The 18,650-nt window shown below is 48.9% G+C and overlaps 1 protein-coding gene across 2 annotated transcripts in view; it reads right to left on the bottom strand.

Annotated features, from left to right (window-relative positions):
- Positions 1-18,650, bottom strand: part of Dclk3 (doublecortin-like kinase 3) — a 52,626-nt gene that overhangs the window by 20,310 nt on the left and 13,666 nt on the right. The window contains exons 2-3 of one of the 2 annotated variants that reach the window (XM_087562449.1): positions 2,497-3,099; positions 1,259-1,467 (exon numbers count right to left, since the gene is read on the bottom strand). In XM_087562449.1, coding sequence (XP_087418575.1) covers positions 1,259-1,467; positions 2,497-3,099 — 812 coding nt within the window. 2 annotated transcript variants of the gene reach the window in all.

Here is an 18,650-nt window from a genome sequence, read left to right as displayed (position 1 = left end):
ATCTGAGAGGAGGGAACCTCACCTCCCTAAGATCAGGCTGTAGGCAACCCCACAGGGCATTTACTTCATTAGTGACTGATGGTGGGGAAGGGGCTATCCCGTTGTGGGTGGTGCCATCCCTGGGCTGGAGGTCTTGGGTTCTATAAGAAAGCAAGCTGAGCAAGCCACGAGGAGCAAGCCGGTAAGGAGCACTGGTTCATGGCCTCTGCATCAGTTCCTGACTCCAGCTTCCTGCCCTGTTTGAGTGCCTGTCCTGATTTCCTCCAATGAACAGTGATGTGGAAGTGTAAGCAGAATAAACTCTTTTCTCTCCCGTTTGCTTTTTATCATGGCGTTTCATCACAGCAACAGAAACCAAGACACTTTCCCACAAGCCACATGTGATCCACACACATATCTCTCCAGCTCTGCAGACGGGACCTCCTTGGCACAGCACTGTCCTCAGAGAGGACACAGGGAGGATCGGATGGTCAGCGTAAAGCTTGAGGGAGAAGCCGCCACCAGTTAGACGCTCACTATCTATGCCAGAGGGTATGTAAGTGTTCAATAAATTAAGTCACATGTTCGCCATCAAAGCAAACATATTTATCTCCTAGGGTAAGAGGAAACATTTTCTGTCTTATTTAAATAGAAAGGTTTATATTTATGTAACAATCAAAACAAATTTATTAAGCAATTTAGGAACTGTAACCAAGTTTTTAAGTACTGAAGTAAGCATGTTAAAGTAGGGTAAGGGAATAGTCTCGAACACAAAGGTAAAACAGTGTATCTTTGTCAGGGTTTCTATTCCTGCACAAAGCACCATGACCCAGAAGCAAGTTGGGGAGGAAAGGGCTTATTCAGCTTACACTTCCACACTGCTGTTCATCACCAAAGGAAGTCAGGACAGGAACCCACACAGGGCAGGAACCTGGAGGCAGGAACTGATGCAGAGGCCATGGAGGGATGCTGCTTACTGGCTTGCTTCCCCTGGTTTGCTCAGCTTGCTTTCTTATAGAACCCAGGACTATCAGCCCAGGGATGGCCCCACCTGCAATAGGCAGGGCCCTCCCACCTTGATCACTAATTGAGAAAATGCCTTACAGCTAGATCTCATGGATGCATTTCCTCAAGTGAGGCTCCTTCCTCTGTGATAACTCCAGCTTGTGTCAAGTTGACACACAAAACCGGCCAGCACACAGCGTGAAGCAGTTGATACCCATTGTGTCCTACATTTTATAGACCCCCCCCCCTTGCAACAGCAAAACTGCAGACTTACCAGGAGGTTTTCCGGCTTCAGGTCCCGGTGGACGATCTTCTTGTCATGCATGTGGACGAGGGCCTTACACAAGTCTGTGATCATAACTGCAGCGTCAGGCTCTGGAAACTTCACACTTTCGATGATGGCATCGAAAAGGTCCCCTCCCTGCACGTACTCCATGATCAGGTAGATCTCTGCCTCTGTTTCGTAGACCTCATGCAGTTTCACTATGTTGGGGTGAGAGAGACTCTGGATAATTAAAATCTCACTGTCCACAATGTCCTCCTTACCCTTCAGCTGGGATTTGTCAATAATCTTCATGGCGTAAGCCTGCCTGGTCTCTCGGTGCTTGCATTCCTTCACGATGGCAAAATTCCCATCCCCAATGACCCGACCTATGTCATAGTGCTTCTCCACATCCGCTGAGATGATGCCCGTGGGCCTCAGCTTCCGGCCACTGGGTCGTTCCGGCCGGTTCTCTTCCGGCTTCGTCTTAGACTCCTTTTCTAGCATCCTCCTCCCTCCCAGACCACCTGACTTCTTCTCATGCTCTGCTTCCTTCTCCTCCCCTCGGGTTCTGGGGAGCTGTGGGGGTTCAGCCTGCTGCTCTCTCCGGAGCCAGGCAGCATGCTTAATCCTGCATGTGTGCCTGGAATCTCTCCTCGCGTCCACCGCCCCCTCCTCTACAGCTGGCAGACCTTCCATGAGGTCCTTCTGGGCCTTGGCCACGCCCTGAGGGTGACTTTCCTGAGCTTCTGAGCCTCTGCTCTCTTTCTTGTCTGAGTTGTTGTTGGGCCTCCTCAGTTCCTGAGGGGGATCCCTGGGGCTGCCCCGGTGGCTGTCACCCTTCCACCCTTCCTCTCCATCTGTAGACTTTGCCTCAGAAGCCCTCCTGCAGCTCTTGGTCCTGACCAACTTCTCGGAATCCCTCTTCTGGCCCCTCCCCAGGTCCAGCTCACTGGTTCCCGGAGGGCACTGCCCCCTCTGCAGGCCCAACTGCAGCTCTGTTTCTCTCTTACACTTCTCACACCTGACAATCTCCCCCGAGGTCTTTTCAATCTCCACCCCGAGGTGCTTCTCCCCACTTGCATGCGTCTCCTCCTGAGTGGCTTCTCTAGGTGACGGCAGGCCACCATTTTCTGATTCCTGTTTCCCTCCTACCCACTTCTTCTGGGCCCTTGCCTTGTCTTCTGGGGCCAGCTCTGTGGAAGTCTTGCCCTGGTGCCTAATGACTGCCTTGTTCCCCATTACCTCACCATAGCTTCCTGCCTCCCCACAGCGGTGACTTCCTTTCAGAAGCTTGCTGGGAAGCCTGCTTCTTAGCCTTGGGGAGGGGACTCTACTATGAGGGGCCAGGGCAAGGGCGCGGTTCTTAGGATACAGTTCCTCCATAGCCAACTGGATACTCTTCAATGTCAGTGGCTCTTTGCCCATGGCTATGAAAGCATCGCCCTCCCGGAAGAAGTCAGACACACTCTTGACCTCCCTGCCCTTGAGGGTGAACAGCTTCCGCACACGGTCATTCTTCCATCGCGGGAAGCCCAAGGCTTCAGAGATGTCCGACAGGAGCTGCTCAAAGGTCTGCACTGACCGCCTGTTGAGGAGCAGGGTGGCCTTGCGGAGGGGCTGCACGCCCAGCTTCACCACCGTAACCACCCTGGGCTTCAGTGGGCTGTGCTCTGCGCGGACTGAGTGGAGGCTACTCTGAGGGCTGAACATCGGCATGACGGCACCACGTGGCCCCAGGACTGGCTTCTCCAGAGGTCCTCGTCCCGAAGGCAGCCAGGAGCCTGGCAACTTTCTCTCAGAGATCTTCGAGCTTAAGCATTTTAGAGAATGGTCACACGGACCCCGATGGCCTGTAATAGGAGAAATACAGAGGGGGTTACTCAAAGTGGCTTTAAAGAATCCTTTGGACTTCTGGATTGACTGATGGAAGGACTGGAAGTGTAACTTGGTCACAGAACAGCTAGCCAGCACAGAAGAGGACACGGGTTTCATTTACCAGCTACAATAAACAAACAAACAAACAAATAAATAAGATGATAGACAGACAGACAGATGGGCAGGCAGGCAGGCAGACAGACAGATAAAGGATGGAGGATGTATATGTATGTATGTATGTATGTATGTATGTATGTATGTATGTATGTATGTATGTATGGAAGGATGGATGGATGGATGGATGGATGGATGCACCTATGGATGGATGGACAGACAGACAGAGAGATAGATGACAGCACCTTTAAGCTTTGTGTCTCAGCTTCAGTCTCCTCTGTGGGAGCCCAGAATGGGGTCAACAGAAAGGCTGAAGTAGCTCTTTTGGAGAGACCTCCCCTGAGCCAAGACACAACTGGGAAAACTGGAGTGAGGGTCTGGCCCATTGAACACAAGTTAAAGTCCCAAACTGTCTGCCTAGGATGCAACCTGAAGCTAAACATTTCAGAACTTCAGGGGCCTCTGATCTTTCCCATCCTTTTGCCCAGCTAGACTTTCATCTCCTACAAGGGAAGCTGTATGAGGAGACAGCATGATGGTCGCAGCTGAGGCAGCCCAGGATTTCCATCCTGGAGTGACCCCTAACTATTTCTATAGACTCAGGCAAAGTTTTTGTGCTTCCTTCTTTTAAACCTGTGACAATAGGAAGGTAGCATTTCCCTCCCAGTGTTGTCGAGTAAATAGGAAAGTAGACAGGTCGTAGTTCATTTAACGAAATGCTGACAGCTATCAACACTTCCCCTATAACCTTAGTATCAGTTTCTGTGCTATCATTTCATTCGGTTACGGCACAAGTCTAGGTGCACAGCTTTGCCCGTCATCAGAAACACTGCCGGGCCAATGTGTGGAGGGGAAAGGGGGTGCTAAAGATCTAGTTGAAAGTTTGCATAAAAGGTTGGTGTAAAGAGCTTGAGGATTGTAATCCAAGTAGAGAAATTTCATCTCTAGAAGATTTTTTCTCTCCTTATTTCAAATAAAGTTCATCTCAGTGTAACAATGTGTGTTTGATAGTTATGATGTACAAATCCCTGGATCCTATCTCAGCACCAAAAAGGAGGGAGGGACTGAGGGAGGGAGGGAGGGAGAGAGAGAGAGAGAGAGAGAGAGAGAGAGAGAGAGAACACTAGGTATGGTCACATGGAAAACTGCCATGAATCTGAGGTTAGAACTTGGACTGTACAATGGGTTTCAGGCTAGCAGGCTACAAAATGAGATCCAGCCTCAAATAAACACGCCAGGCACAGCAGCCCAATCCTTTAATCACTCTGGAGTCAGAGGCAGGTGGATCTCTGTGAATCTAAGGCCAGCCTGGTCTACATAGTGAGCTTCAGACCAGCTGAGGGATACATAGGGAGATCTGCGTCAAAAAAAAAAAAAAGTATAGTCAGAGGTCAGAGAAATGGCCGGTGGTTAAGAGCACTAGCTGACCTTCTGAAAGACTCTAGGTGCTTGACTCCCACACACCCATAGCCCATAGCATGCTCACAGACATATTGTTCCCGAGGATCCAACAGATTTCCTGGCCTCCTCCACCACCAGGCACACACATACACACGGTATACATATTTACATGCAGCAAAACACATGAACACACATGAAGCGGAATAACAATATTAGTTTTAAAGGTTATAAGCACGGGGCAGGAGAGGTGTTCAATGGTTAAGAGCACAGACTGGGGGCTGGGGATTTAGCTCAGTGGTAGGGCGCTTACCTAGGAAGCGCAAGGCCCTGGGTTCGGTCCCCAGCTCCGAAAAAAAAAACCAAAAAAAAAAAAAAAAAAAGAGCACAGACTGGTCCAGCATCCATGTCAGGCCGTTCACAACGACCAGTGACTCCAGTTTCAGGGGATCCGGTGCCTTCTTCTATCCTCCGAGGTACTGGACTCCTATACTCACAACATCACACACACACACACACACACACACACACACACACACACACACAAATATTTTAAAATAGGACAAAAATATTTTTTTTTGGTTCTTTTTTTTGGAGCTGGGGACCGAACCCAAGGCCTTGCACTTGCTAGGCAAGCGCTCTACCACTGAGCTAAATCCCCAACCCCAACAAAAATATTTTTAAGTAACTATAATGTCTAAAATTTCCTAGTGATTGCCTCAACATGTATTTGAATCAACCACAGCAGAAGCCCGGCTTGCGCGGGGATGGACAGCTTGGCCCTCCTGGCCACACAGAATGTGTTTTGTTTTTTAATTATAACAGACAATCTGTTCTGAGACACTTTCTATCTAGGCACATTGTCGATCAGATGACAAGCAGTGCTTCCCACGTGCCTTGAGTTTGTGAGTTTGACAATCGCAGTTACAGTTAAGGGATTTATTTACGGACATCGGTTATACCTTCTCTCAGTCACTCTGCCCCAGTCACGGGCAACAGGAACACTGATCTAAACCGCCTGCATCTTGGACCTGAGGAAGGTTATGAGGGAAGGTGGCCATTAAATGCACACATACGTGTGAAGGGTGAGTGAGGAGGAAAAGAAAATAAGGGTCCACATATACAGTAGGACCTTGATTCAGACTTACCAATCCCTTGGTTGTGAAGTCAAAGTATAGGACCTGGGAACCGTATTTCAACCAATATCCCAGACAGGGTAGCACAAAGGATCAAATATTGGCTGGGGCCAGAGACCACTCCCAGGAAAAGCCAAGAGATGAACCAGACACAAATATCAAAAGAAAGAGCATCAGGAGCGAGTGAGGGACAGGAGCTGAGTTAAGCCTTCAACACTAAGTGGGTTTGAGTCCCCTCGTCAGGGCCCAGGACCCTGCCGTGGAGTAGGAGAGGTTGTCCTGAGGTTTCTACAGATAAGTGCAAAGCCAAGGTGGAATAGACGTTCTGGTTATTTGGAGAAACGGTCAGTCTCTTCATGACAGTGTCAAACCAAGGGATGACACAAGTCTCACTTGGGGGAGACAGGAAGTGGGAAAATAGCAATCTCTGTGGCAGCCGTGGGAAACGAAATTCCTAGCCCTGCCTTCGACAGCCATGGGCTTTGGAAGGGAAGTGTCCTCAGATACAAGTCAGAAGAGAGGAGTCCTGACACACAGGCAAAGAAACACCAAATGCATTAGTGATGGGAGAGATTCATCACGGAGGGAGGCTTGGGAAGACCCCGGAGAGAGGTCTTAGATGGTGCATCGGAGTGGTGTAAGGCAGTGTTCATGAAACAGGACCAACGCTGGACGGCCTCCACACTGGAGATATGAGTCATAAGGGGACCTCCAACCTCATGAGCCCGAACATTGGAAGGCCGTGATATAGATCTTCTGGTGGGCACCTTGACCCCAAGGTACCCAGGCCTGGGAGGAAAGAAGGGGTTGGGTTGTCAGGATAGCTACGCTGAGACATTTTCCCAAGACTCTGTCCAAAGCGTTCATGGATCCCTGGAAGTAAGGAGAAAAAGCTGATGGCACTGTGTCTCTGAACCAAGGAGACAACCCAGGACACAACCAACGGAAGGTAAAGACAGAACAGTTCGGGTTCCAACACAGAGCATCTTTTATGCTCAGTCCACTACCTAGACACCCAGATCCTTGGGAGACAGAGAACTCAGCAGTAATGGCCCTACAGAGCTCTAGGTGCACCGAGAAACAAGAGAGCCCCAGGAGAAGTGCAGCTGCGTGGTTACTGTATTTGTTGCTTTTCTTGTAACTGTGACAAGACACTTGACAGAAGCAACTTAAGGAAGGAAAGATTTATTTGGGTTCAAAGAGTACAACCCACTAAGGTGGAGAAAGTCACGGAAGCAGGCGGGTGAGGAAGCAAGTTACTTTCCATCTATGATGGTTTGTATATACTTAGCCCAGGGAATGGCACTGTTGGGAGGTGTGGACTTGTTGAGGTAGGTGTGACCTTGTTGGAGTGGGTGTGGTCTTGTTGGAGTGGGTGTTGCCTTGTTGGAGTGGGTGTGGTCTTGTTGGAGTGGGTGTGGCCTTGTTGGAGTGGGTGTGGTCTTGTTGGAGTGGGTGTGGCCTTGTTGGAGTGGGTGTGGTCTTGTTGGAGTGGGTGTGGCCTTGTTGGAGTGGGTGTGGCCTTTAATACCCTTGTCCTAGCTGTCTGGAGGCCAGTATTCTCCTAGCAGCCTTCAGAAGAAGATGTAGAACTCTCAGCTCCTCACTCCTCTCACCCTGCGCCCTACATCTGCCTGAAAGCTGCTATGCTCTGGCCTTGGTGCTAATAGACTAAACCTCTGAACCTGTAAGCCAGTCCCAATTAAATGTTGTCCTTTATAAAGATTTGCCTTGGTCATGGTGTTTGTTCACAGCAATAAAACCCTAAGACACCAGCCATGGTCAGGAAACAGAGAGAGATGAAAGTCTGATGTTTCAATTCACTCTTTTTGTTCAGCCGGGGACTGCAGCCCATGGAACAGTGCCACCCACAGTTACAGTGATCGCCCCGTCTCAGTGATCCTGACCTGGAAACTCCCTCGAGAACATGCTCATAGATTTGTCTCCTCGGTGACTCTGGTCCCTGTTAGGTTGGCAATCAAGACCAACAGCTGCACACTTTTTGCCACAAACAACAGCATCCCTGTTTTGAGCACCAAGAGTCCTCACTCTCGGAGCCAGTGGATGGGTTAAAACTGGAGGGGAAAGAATTTGTGTAGCAGACATTCGTCTTCTGTGGGAAAACCACCAAGGAAAGCGTGTAAGGAACAACTAGGCGACAGTGGTCCATTTGCTCAGAGTTCGAGAGAACTTCATTGTGCGGCTATAACATGGAATGCAGAGTCAGAAAGCTGCCATTAAATCCTTAGTCTCGTTAGCTGTGCATGCGGGAAATCCCAGGATCCTTCTGAGTTTCTGTTTCTCTGCCTGTCACTTTGTCATTTTGGTAACATTCGCAGAGGAAATGCCTCCATCAAATTTGCCCATAGGCATGACAACTGGCATTTTCTTGATTGTTGACTAATGTGGGAGGGCCCAAGCCCACTATGGAAGGTGCCAACCCTTGTAGATGAGCCTGGAATGTATAAGAAAAAGAGCTGGGGGCTGGAGAGGTGGCTCAGTGGTTAAGAGCACTGACTGCTCTTCCAGAGGTCCTGAGTTCAATTCCCAGCAACCACATGGTGGCTCCCAACCATCTGTAATGGGATCCGATGCCCTCTTCTGGTGTGTCTGAAGATACAACGATGTACTCACATTCATTAAATAAATAAATTCTTCTAGAAGAATAAGAATGAGAAGGAGAAGGAGGAGGTGTAGGAAGAAGAGGAGGAAGAAGAAGAGGAGGAGGAAGAAGAAGAGGAGGAGAAGGAGGAGGAAGAGAAGGAGGAAGAAGAAAAGGAGGAAGAGGAGGAGGAAGAAGAGGAGAAGGAGGAGGAAGAGAAGGAGGAAGAAGAAAAGGAGGAAGAGGAGGAGGAAGAAGAAAAGGAGGAGGAGGAAGAAGAAAAGGAGGAAGAGGAGGAGGAACAGGAAGAGGAGGAGGAGAGCACTGATTGTGAGCCTGAGAGCAAGCTAGTTGACAGTGCTCTTCCACGGTCCCTGCCCCTGCTCTTGTTTGAACTCCTGACCGGATTTCCCTCAGAGATGGACTGTGATTCAGGATAGGAAATGGAAGAAATTTTCCTTTTCGCTGAGTTTGTTCTGGGCATTTTCCAGGCATCATTTGGGAACAAACACATTCTGCTCACTTGTGGCTATGAGACCAGAGAAACATCTGTGCAGTCCCCGCTTGGTAATGCAAACATCCCGAGGAGAGTTTTCCAAATGAATTAAAACCCGGGAACATGGCAGAGACGCCGCTGTTCTGTAAATTGGAAACCCGGCCAGCGTTCAAATAATGGAAGCTGGAAGCAGTGACAAGGAAAGAAGTGTCCTGTCACCGGATGCTGTCATCACAAGCGGCCCATCAAGCTCTTCCGGACGGATGCTGTCACCCCAGTCTTTACCAACATCGTGACATTGACTGAGACACCCAAAGGGAGATTAAATTTGTTTTTCACTCTCTTCTCTTAGGAGTGACTCTGTTTTGCTTTGGTTTTATCTGCTGATCTGGTCACCGTTGCCCTAGGTGCCTCCAGGCACAGAGGTATCTCACCGTCTCTGGGAGTGGCCTATTCTGCCTGGCCGTTAGCAGATACATCCCACTAAGCTGTTCGTGATAGCCATAGTGGAACTAGTGTGACTCACTCCTGTCTTGCCTCCAGTGTTCCTGGGGACCATCTTTAAAGGCAGGATCTCTCTGTTCTGTCTTTGTCCATGCACATCCTACAGACAGGACACATTTTGGGTCGAAGGATTTTTGTGCTATGCTTGCCCCTCCCCTGGGTGTCCTGCCTGGCTACAGGAAGTGGCCACTTCAGGAGTCATATCCTCCTCTGCTAGGAGTCTCGACTGGAGTCACCTCCATAGACAGCAAGAGAAGGGGAGGGGGAAGAGGGAAGAGGAAAGAGAACCTACCCTAGAACAAAAAAAAAAAAAAAAAGCATTGACAAGCAGCCTCTGAACTCTCCTCTGACGTCCTCTGCTGCCTCCTTGAGTGCCTATGTTAATGGTTAAACGGCTTGCTGGTTAGTCTCCAGTTCGCTGCATCCTGTAGCAACTGCCTGAAGTTTGTTAAACAGTCAGTCTTCTGGGAGTCGGCCCGGGATTTGCATTTCTCCCCCGCCCCTGTCCCACACTCTGAGAAGCCAGGACAAAGTCAAAAGCCAGGGTCTCCTGGGAGTGGGGCTTGTCTGCAAGTGTTTAATCTTATAAGGTGAGACTTGCGATATGAGCAAGACATGACACCAAGAACAGTGATGAGGGACGTCCATGATTCCCTTCCATGGGAAACAGCGAGCAGACGCAGACCCGAGCGCATGCCTCTATTGGCTGCAGTTACCGGTAGATCCAGAGAGCTAGGGAATAGCAGAGGAAGCTCCTGAGGTCTGCGAGAAGATAGCAGGCCGAATGCCTGAAGAGGGAACAGAAATTGGGGTGTCGCTAAGCTCAACAGTGCTCCCCTACCATTCTCAAAGCCCTGGGTTCTACCTCAGCACTGAGGGGGGGGCCAGGGGTGCACATCTGTAAAACCGGCATTTGGGAAATGGAATCTGGGGAGTCAAAAGCTTGGAGCCATCCTCCAGTATACCGCAGGTTTACAGACAGTTTGAGACCGACTCAAAGAAAGAAGAGGGAACAAACATCTTGGTTCGAGAACCTCTAAGCTACAGAGAAAAGGGAAGCGGGTAGGGGCTACATTTCCAAAGCCTGTATGACCTCTGGACCCCAGGTGACCAGGTATAAGTGAGGAAAAAAATCACCCTGCCTGCTGCCTGACTCAGGCTCAACAGAAGCCTCTGGGGAGAGGAGACAGCCAGAGGACAACAAAGGGCGGGGAAAGAAGTTGCATAGCAACTGGGGGAAGAGGAGGAGCCACACTATACCTTAGGGACCCACTGCTCTGTGGACTGAGATTGCAGGTGGAGGGCCTATGTGAGCGGCCGAGCAGCCGGGACACAGTGCACTGAGCCGTAATATTAACACGGCCCCACTTGCTCCCAGAGCTGGCCGTAATGGTTCTCTTGCCTTGTCTGCCGATGGGCATTCAGCCACTGCCTGGCGTGTACTCTACAGCTCCTCTCCCACCTCACTGGTTCGGAAGTGGCCTGAACTCTTTTCTTGAACAGACCTGTTGCCAGCCCAGCGTTTCATGCCAATCCACCCTGCCCTCGTGTGGTCTTTCTCTGGGACACTTGAGGAAGCTGGCCTGCTTTGGGCCTCCAGGAGCTCTCCCTGGGGACATCTGGCCTTCCCTTCCTGCCACTGGGTTTAATGTTTCCTTCCAGTTCTCCTACAACTGCATCCCCAAGGCTCTGCCGCCCACTCGCCCACTCGGTGAAATCACAAAAGGGTGCGGTTTCCAGCTGCTACCTCTAGTGACCTGAATTGGTAAACCCAACTCCGTCAGAGCCCTTCTCGGCAGCCTTGCCTTGAGCTGAATGCTAGATAAGGGGGTCTTTTTTTATGGGTCTTGCTGGAAGCACTCACCCCGCCTTCTGCCCTCTCCTCCAGCCACCCACACGCTAAGACTTCACCACTGATTTGTCTGTCTGGTGACTCCAGACCCCCAGCCCACTGGCCAGGGTCATACAGCACTTCAAACCGACCAAGCCAAATGGGGCTTTAACACACTTCCTCCGTAACGTTTAATGGCAAGACCGACATGCCCCGCGGATTCCCGGGTTTAAACGATTTGGTCTCCAGCCAGATTCTGTTTAGAAAAGTTGCTGAGTCTCTAGGAGGTGGATCCCACTGGAGGAAGTGGATCTTTGAAAGGCCCTGAGCGTTCTCTCTCTCTCTCTCTCTCTCTCTCTCTCTCTCTCTCTCTCTCTCTCTCTCTCTCTCTCTCTCTCTCTCTCTCTCTCTCTCCTCTTTTGAGATGCAAGCAAGAGGCTGCCACACGCTCCTACTGCCAAGGAGTCATCTGCCTCCTTGCCTTCTCTGTCACAGTGGATAGTATCTGCTCAAGCCGTGAACCAATGCAAACTTCTGCTTCCTAAAATCGCTTCTGATCAGATGTTTTCTGACATCCACAGAAAAGTAACAGTGCATTCCTCATCGTGAGGCTAGAGAGAGCAGTAGAAAGGCTACTCCCAGGGCTGGGCTATGAGTTCGTGGGTGGTTGACTCCACAGTGGGCACCTGTCAGGCAAACCTCTGACCGTGGAGTCCATCCACAGCACCACAGAATTTTTTTAAAGAGCAAACTCGCATGTCTTCCTCTGATCGTTTCTGTATCTCTACTATTCTGTTGGATGGAGTTAGATGGACTTAAAGATTCCTAAACCATCTGTCAGCATCCGCAGCTGGGATTTCCCATTTGTCCTGTGTGTGTCAGGACAGGTGAAAGTCCCCCATCTGCTACTGTGTGGGACAGAAGAGTGGCACAGCCTGAAGATTCCTTAAATGGTCATTTTTGAAAGTTGAGTGTGATGTACACCTGTAGTCGTAGTACTCCAGAGATTGGAGCAGGAGGATTGCCAGGAGTTGAAAGCCATTCTGACTTTCTACGTTCAAAACCTTGCCCACCCCCCCCACCCAAAAAAAAGTAATTCTAAGTTTTAGGTGATATTGATTTCCTAGTAAGACCACTTCAGTGAGGAGCCCCAAACAGCTAAATAGTGAGCAATTAAAATGACTTTCAGGGTCTGCAGAGAAAACAGAACAGACACAAGACCCACCAGTTGGCACCAACGCCTAGCAAGACAGCCTTGCCCTGGTTGTGAAGCCAGCTGGCATCCCACTGGGCAAAATACAGTCACGCTGTTCCCAGAGCTGGTAAGAAGGGTGTTTCAAAAGTATACAGCTTAGGAGGATGGAAAGATGGCTCAGTGGTTAAGAACACTTGATAGGCTAGGAAAGGACCAGAGTTCAGATGTAAGCGCCCAATCTGCTGCTCGAGTCCCAGGGGATCCAATGCCCTCTTCCAGCCTCCACCTACAGAGGCTTGCACTCACGTACCCATACACCGCCCCATAGACACACACACACTCACACACTCACACACTCACACTCACTCACATACTCACTCACACACACTCACACACACTCATACACTCACTCATACACTCACTCACACACACACTCACATACTCACACACACACTCACACACTCACACACACTCACACACACTCATACACTCACTCATACACTCACACACACTCACACACTCACACACACTCACACACACTCAGACACACTCACACACTCACACACACTCACACACTCACTCATACACACACTCATACACACACTCACATACACACACACTCACACACACTCACACACACTCATACACACTCACACACACTCATACACACTCACACACTCACTCATACACACACTCACTCACACACACTCACACACACACATACACTCACACACACTATTTAAGAATAAATAATGGATCTTATTCATATTCATGACACACATGAACACAGGACGGAGTGGGGTTGACTGTAAGATAAGTCATAGGGACATATCTTGATGATTTTGTGTCCATAAATAATGTAAATGAAACGCATTAATTCCATGGAAGACAAGTATCGCCTGACTTCACTGTGCTGCTATCCGTGTCTTCGGTACACCTGACTGACAAGATACTTCTCATAAATATTCATCAGCGTAGTGGCTGAAGTGATCCACTCGACTCTCTCTGACAAAACCTCTCAAGAACAGCTTGCACTGAAACAGAAATCCTTTGCAAACAAAAGTAAAGTCACAAATCCAATCTCAGGAGGACTGTGGCGGGTGCAAAGGCTGTCTGAATACGAACATCTATATATGAGAGCATCTATCGATAGGCAAGCGACTCCTAATAAAGACACAACTATATATACAGACAACGAACACTTAGCAATTATTACACGGGTCAGCAGTAGGCACGGAAACTATTTCTCCTGGATGCTGAATTCTTTTGCACAAAAGCACATTTAGCTCGTCCTTTGTAACCACAATATAAAGCAAACTTTCAGGGTCTGCAGAGGAAAGAGAACAGACACAAAACCCACCAGTGGGCACCAACACCTAGCGAGACAGCCTTGCCCTAGTTGTGAAGCCAACTGGCATCCCACTGGGCAAAATAAAGTCACACTGTGTTCCCGGAGCTGGTAATGAACAGGTGAGCGTCCCCGATGTCCCTGCAGAGAGAGTGATCTAAAAAAAGAAGCTCTCTAAAGCGAACAGAGAGTCCAAACAAAGAAGAATATTGGCATAGAGCGGATTAAGGTGCAGTCGCTTCCTCCATCTCAGGATTCAGAATGGGTTTCGTTTCCTTCGAAATTGAAGTAGGAAAGGTGTGGTTGGAAAGTCATCACAGGTGTCCTCAGATCTCTGGGAGCCGTCCCAGTACCCAGCCAGAGAAGCCAAGGCCAGGATAACATCACAGATGCTGGCCGGGTCCAGCACCCTCTCTCTGTGGTACCTCCCACACCCTATAAATATGGTAGCAAGGTGCCAGCCATAAGTTCTGCCGCAGGAAACACTCAACACACCGTGACCACAGTGCAACCCAGGCAGGCTGGCTTCCCTGAAAGAACAGCTCCCGACAGAGCCCATCCGACTTTCTGAAGGCATCAAACATAGGTGGCCTCAGAACCTCCAGTTGCCCCGTCACCACCTGGCTTCCCTGGGGAGTGAAGTATAAGATTTTTTAGGGGGGGGGGAGATTATGCAACACTGTCTCCTTGCAGAAACATGGCTTGCGTAAATGCATTTGCTTGGGAAGATTCCAAGAGTATTGAGCTGTTGCCATGGCCGAGGTAGGCTGGCAGGGAATGCTCATTACGAGTTATTGATGAGAGCAACCTGTCACGTGCTGGACAAGCACGCCAACTTTTCTTTCTCTTTTTGTCCTACCAATTCTTTCCTTTCCTTTCCTTCCTTTCCTCCTCTTCTTCCTCCTCCTTTTGAGTAATCCTGGCCATCCTGCAACTTGCTATGTAGACCAGATTGGCCTCAAACTTAAAGAGATCTTCATGCCTCTACCCCCCAAGTGCTGGGGTTAAAGGCATGTATTATAGGACATTTGATCACACTGTGAACCCTGAAATTGTGTTATTTACTGAAAATACCTGTTTCAGGTTGTGGTGTGGTGCAGCCTTCCGCACACACCTTTAATCCCTCTGACTGAAATACAGACATGCCCTTAGTCCACACCTTTAATCCCAAACAAAAGTAAGTAAAGTTAAAAGTAGAAGGTGAAGTTAGTTTGTAGAGGGAAGCACCCATGTTTGGAGCGATGTCTAACTGAGTGGCAGACAGAGTGATGAATCAGAGGAAGATTTGACAGAATAGGATACGCTCGACTCTCAAGAGAAGAGAGAGGAAAGGGAAGCTATTTGATGGGTAGTGCAGAGAAATGAAGGGGTAGTCCTACCAGGAGAGTTTTACAGAGACAGACTGAGGAAAGAACAAACCAGACACAGGTGAAGAGAGAACAAGCCAGAGAATGAGGGTGAGCCGGATTAGAACAGATTGTCAAAGTTAGTATGAGGCCAAGCAGAGCAATTCAGGAGAGCCTAGAGAGAGAAGCCAGACTGATTCAGTCAGTGGAGAGAGGAGTTTGGAGCCAGAACAACTGAATTGAACCAGCCAGCCAGAGGTCAGAAAGAAAAAAGGGAGTAGGGGAGGTGACCATGTTCAGCAACAAGTCTCAGAGGTTGGAAATAAGAATGCACAGAGGCTAGAAGCTTCCAGGACTAGACCTAGGTTACTGACAGAGGCAGTAAGTCAAAGACAGCAATTACTACAGGAGAATAAGTTACTTTTATAGGTGCAGGCCTACATGTCCAGATATTCGGCCCCACATGTATCTAAAGCTTCCCAGTCAGCTTTCTGCAGGTCCAGCACAGCAAACCTCTGGCCGGTGCCAGCGCCCCCCACACCCAGCAGCAGCTGTCTCTAACCACTGCTCTTGCTGTGTTAGCCCAGGGGATCCCAGCTCTCCCATGCCTTTTCATCTGCTGTTTGAACTTGCTCCGTTCACCCCATGGGTCCCACACACGTACTCAACATTTACACCATTGAGGAGGCAGGAGAAACCCAGGAAAGCTGCCCTGAGGGAGCATTCCAAGGTATCAGGCACACACTGGAGTTCTCCAGAGACCCTCACTGAGAGGTCTCACACACGTCCACGTCCACCCTCACTTCCGTGTGTGCCCCTCTACAGACGCATGTATGAACACACAAGTGAGAGCTCACTGGACTCTCCCCAGGGGCTTCTCTCTCACCTTTCCTTGGCTCACGTCCGCCACAGACCCCACACCCTACTCTGATTCATCCGCTGAGGACACGATCCTCCACCCCAGTACCAACCCTCTGTACAGTCCCAATAGAGGAATTCATGATATGCTTTGACCTCCGTCCGATGCCCTCCCTCTCTAATGCCACAGCTACTATGACGTTGCTGCATCATACATGGTGGCACATAGTAAAGTCTCAATAAATACGTGCGAGTAAATGAGTGGCTAGTTGACGGTGATTATCGGTGACTGCTTCGGGACCTAATTTTAAAGCTATTACACTAAAAACAGATGCTGGCAAGATTAGGGAAAGGAAGAAGAACATTTATGAAAATAATTGCTAAAGTAAGAAAGGTATGCCTATTACTGGCTGGATTATAGAGGAAGGTAACTAATTGTAGGTTAAAGAAACTCCATGACAACATCCAGATGGAGACAATTCGTACACCAGAAAGGCCAAGTTCCTGACAGTTGCATAAGGCAAATGCAAAACTTTCCTTTTTTTTCCCTCATATAAAATGAATAGATATTTAATGTTCTATTCCATCCTTCCAAGTAAAAGTCCATCGCTCATGGTGTGCGTGTGTGCGTGCGTGCGTGTGTGTGTGTGTGTGTGTGTGTGTGTGTGCGCGCGTGCATATGCATGAGTGCATGTGTGTACGTACGTGCATGCATGCATGTGTGCATGTGTATGTGTGTGTCTATATGCATGGGTGCGTGTGTGTGCGTACGTGCATGCATGCGTGTGTGTGTGTGTGTGTGTGTGTGCGTGCACGTGCGTCTGGGTGTGTGACAGCCAGGGTCTTCATCTTCATTAATCTCTCTCTATTTTGTTATTTGTTGTTGTTGTTGTTGTTGTTGTTGTTATAATTATTATTAGTGTGTGTGTGCGTGTGTACGTGTGTGTGTGTGTGTGTCTGGGTGTGTGACAGCCAGGGTCTTCATCTTCATTAATCTCTATTTTGTTATTTGTTGTTGTTGTTGTTGTTATTATTATTATTATTAGTGTGTGTGTGTGTGCGTGTGTACGTGTGTGTGTGTGTGTGTCTGGGTGTGTGACAGCCAGGGTCTTCATCTTCATTAATCTCTATTTTGTTATTTGTTGTTGTTGTTATTATTATTATTATTATTATTATTAGTGTGTGTGTATGTGCGCGCGCGTGTGTGTGTGTGTGTGCGTGTGTACGGGTGTGTGACAGCCAGGGTCTTCATCTTCATTAATCTCTATTTTGTTATTTGTTGTTGTTGCTGTTGTTGTTGTTATTATTATTATTATTATTATTATTATTATTATTTGTGTGTGTGTGTGTGTGTGTGTGTGTGTGTGTACTCTCATGCCCTGGTGTGAGTACACAGAAAATGTGAACTTGACCCTCTCATTTTTATGTGGATTCTGGGGCATCAAACGCAGATCACCAGGCTCAAAATCAAAGTGTCTCTTCAGGACAAGCCTTCTCCTTGGCCTTATTTTTAGGGATAGCATCTCCCACTGTGCCTAGAACTCACTAGCACAGTCTTCCTCCTGTCCTTCTCCCCAGCATGGGGAATAAAAGTTTGTGGGGTTTTTTTTCCTTGACTTGTTTTATGGGAACTGGAGATCCGAACTCAGAGCCTCATGCACGGCAAGAGCTTTACCAGCTGAGCCTTCTTTTTCTCCAATTGTTAGCGCACTCCTTAAGAGCATTTGAAAACCCACACGCTGTCCCAGACAGCACTCTGGGGTTCAGTGGAGGAGGCTCAGTCTGTTTCTATACCCACCCCTTGCACCTCCACCAACACCCTTCACTGCTTGGCACTGGCCAGGAAGAAAGCACAAATCGCTAAACAGGGAGAGAACCCGGCAGCCATGCTGTTTTGGCTTTGTAACAAACCGAATGGTTTAGAAAACAGGAAGTGACCTACGTAAAGGCCGGAGAACATGGGACCCTGGGATGGCCAACTAGTTACCAGACTCCCTCCTTGTGAGTGTGACGACTGTCTTCCTTTCACGGTGTCAACATCCTCTAAAACACCCTCTTCAAGAGCAGGGAAACCTCTTCAGCTGTCCAGTCTGTGCATAAAACAATCGCATCACGAATGTCTAACTTAATAAAGTAACGCTCAAGGAAAAGCACTAAAGAGCTCCCACAGCCAACGCACAGCACACTTCCACCCAGAAACTGAAACTTTCTCTTAAGTCAGATGCCCATGGCTCTGCATGCTGCAGCTGCAGGTGACCCCAAGATCCCAAAATATAAAGGGGGCTGATGCTTGGACACCAACTTCTTAGTGATTCCTTTTTATTTTTAAAGTATAACCTATCATTTTGGTTTTCTCACCAAGTGCACAGGTTAAGAACATGCCATCCTTACACTTGCTTTTATGTTAACCAGTCTGGCCTGCCGGGCCCGTCTTCGGCATCAGTGAGGGGGTGGCTGCCTCTGGCATCATCTGTTGTTACACAGACTGTGTTATTACCAACAACTACCAATTGTCTTCAAGAAGGCTTTGATGTGTGGACTCCGGAGTCTCTCTCTCTGACCAGACTCTGGCAGATCTTACATGTGTGAGAGACTATGTTTCAAAGAGAAATGCATGCTGGATCTAAGCTGTTGGTCTTCATGGCGCCCGTGACTCTGCCTGGCTGTGAGGACAGGATCCTGTGATGCTCACGGCCTC

Source organism: Rattus norvegicus, chromosome 8, assembly GCF_021556685.1.
Source record: "Rattus norvegicus strain SHRSP/BbbUtx chromosome 8, alternate assembly SHRSP_T2T, whole genome shotgun sequence".
In the NCBI taxonomy this organism is placed as follows: domain Eukaryota; kingdom Metazoa; phylum Chordata; class Mammalia; order Rodentia; family Muridae; genus Rattus; species Rattus norvegicus.
Note: the sequence above shows the minus strand (reverse complement) of the source record. Positions and strands in the feature narration are given on the sequence as shown.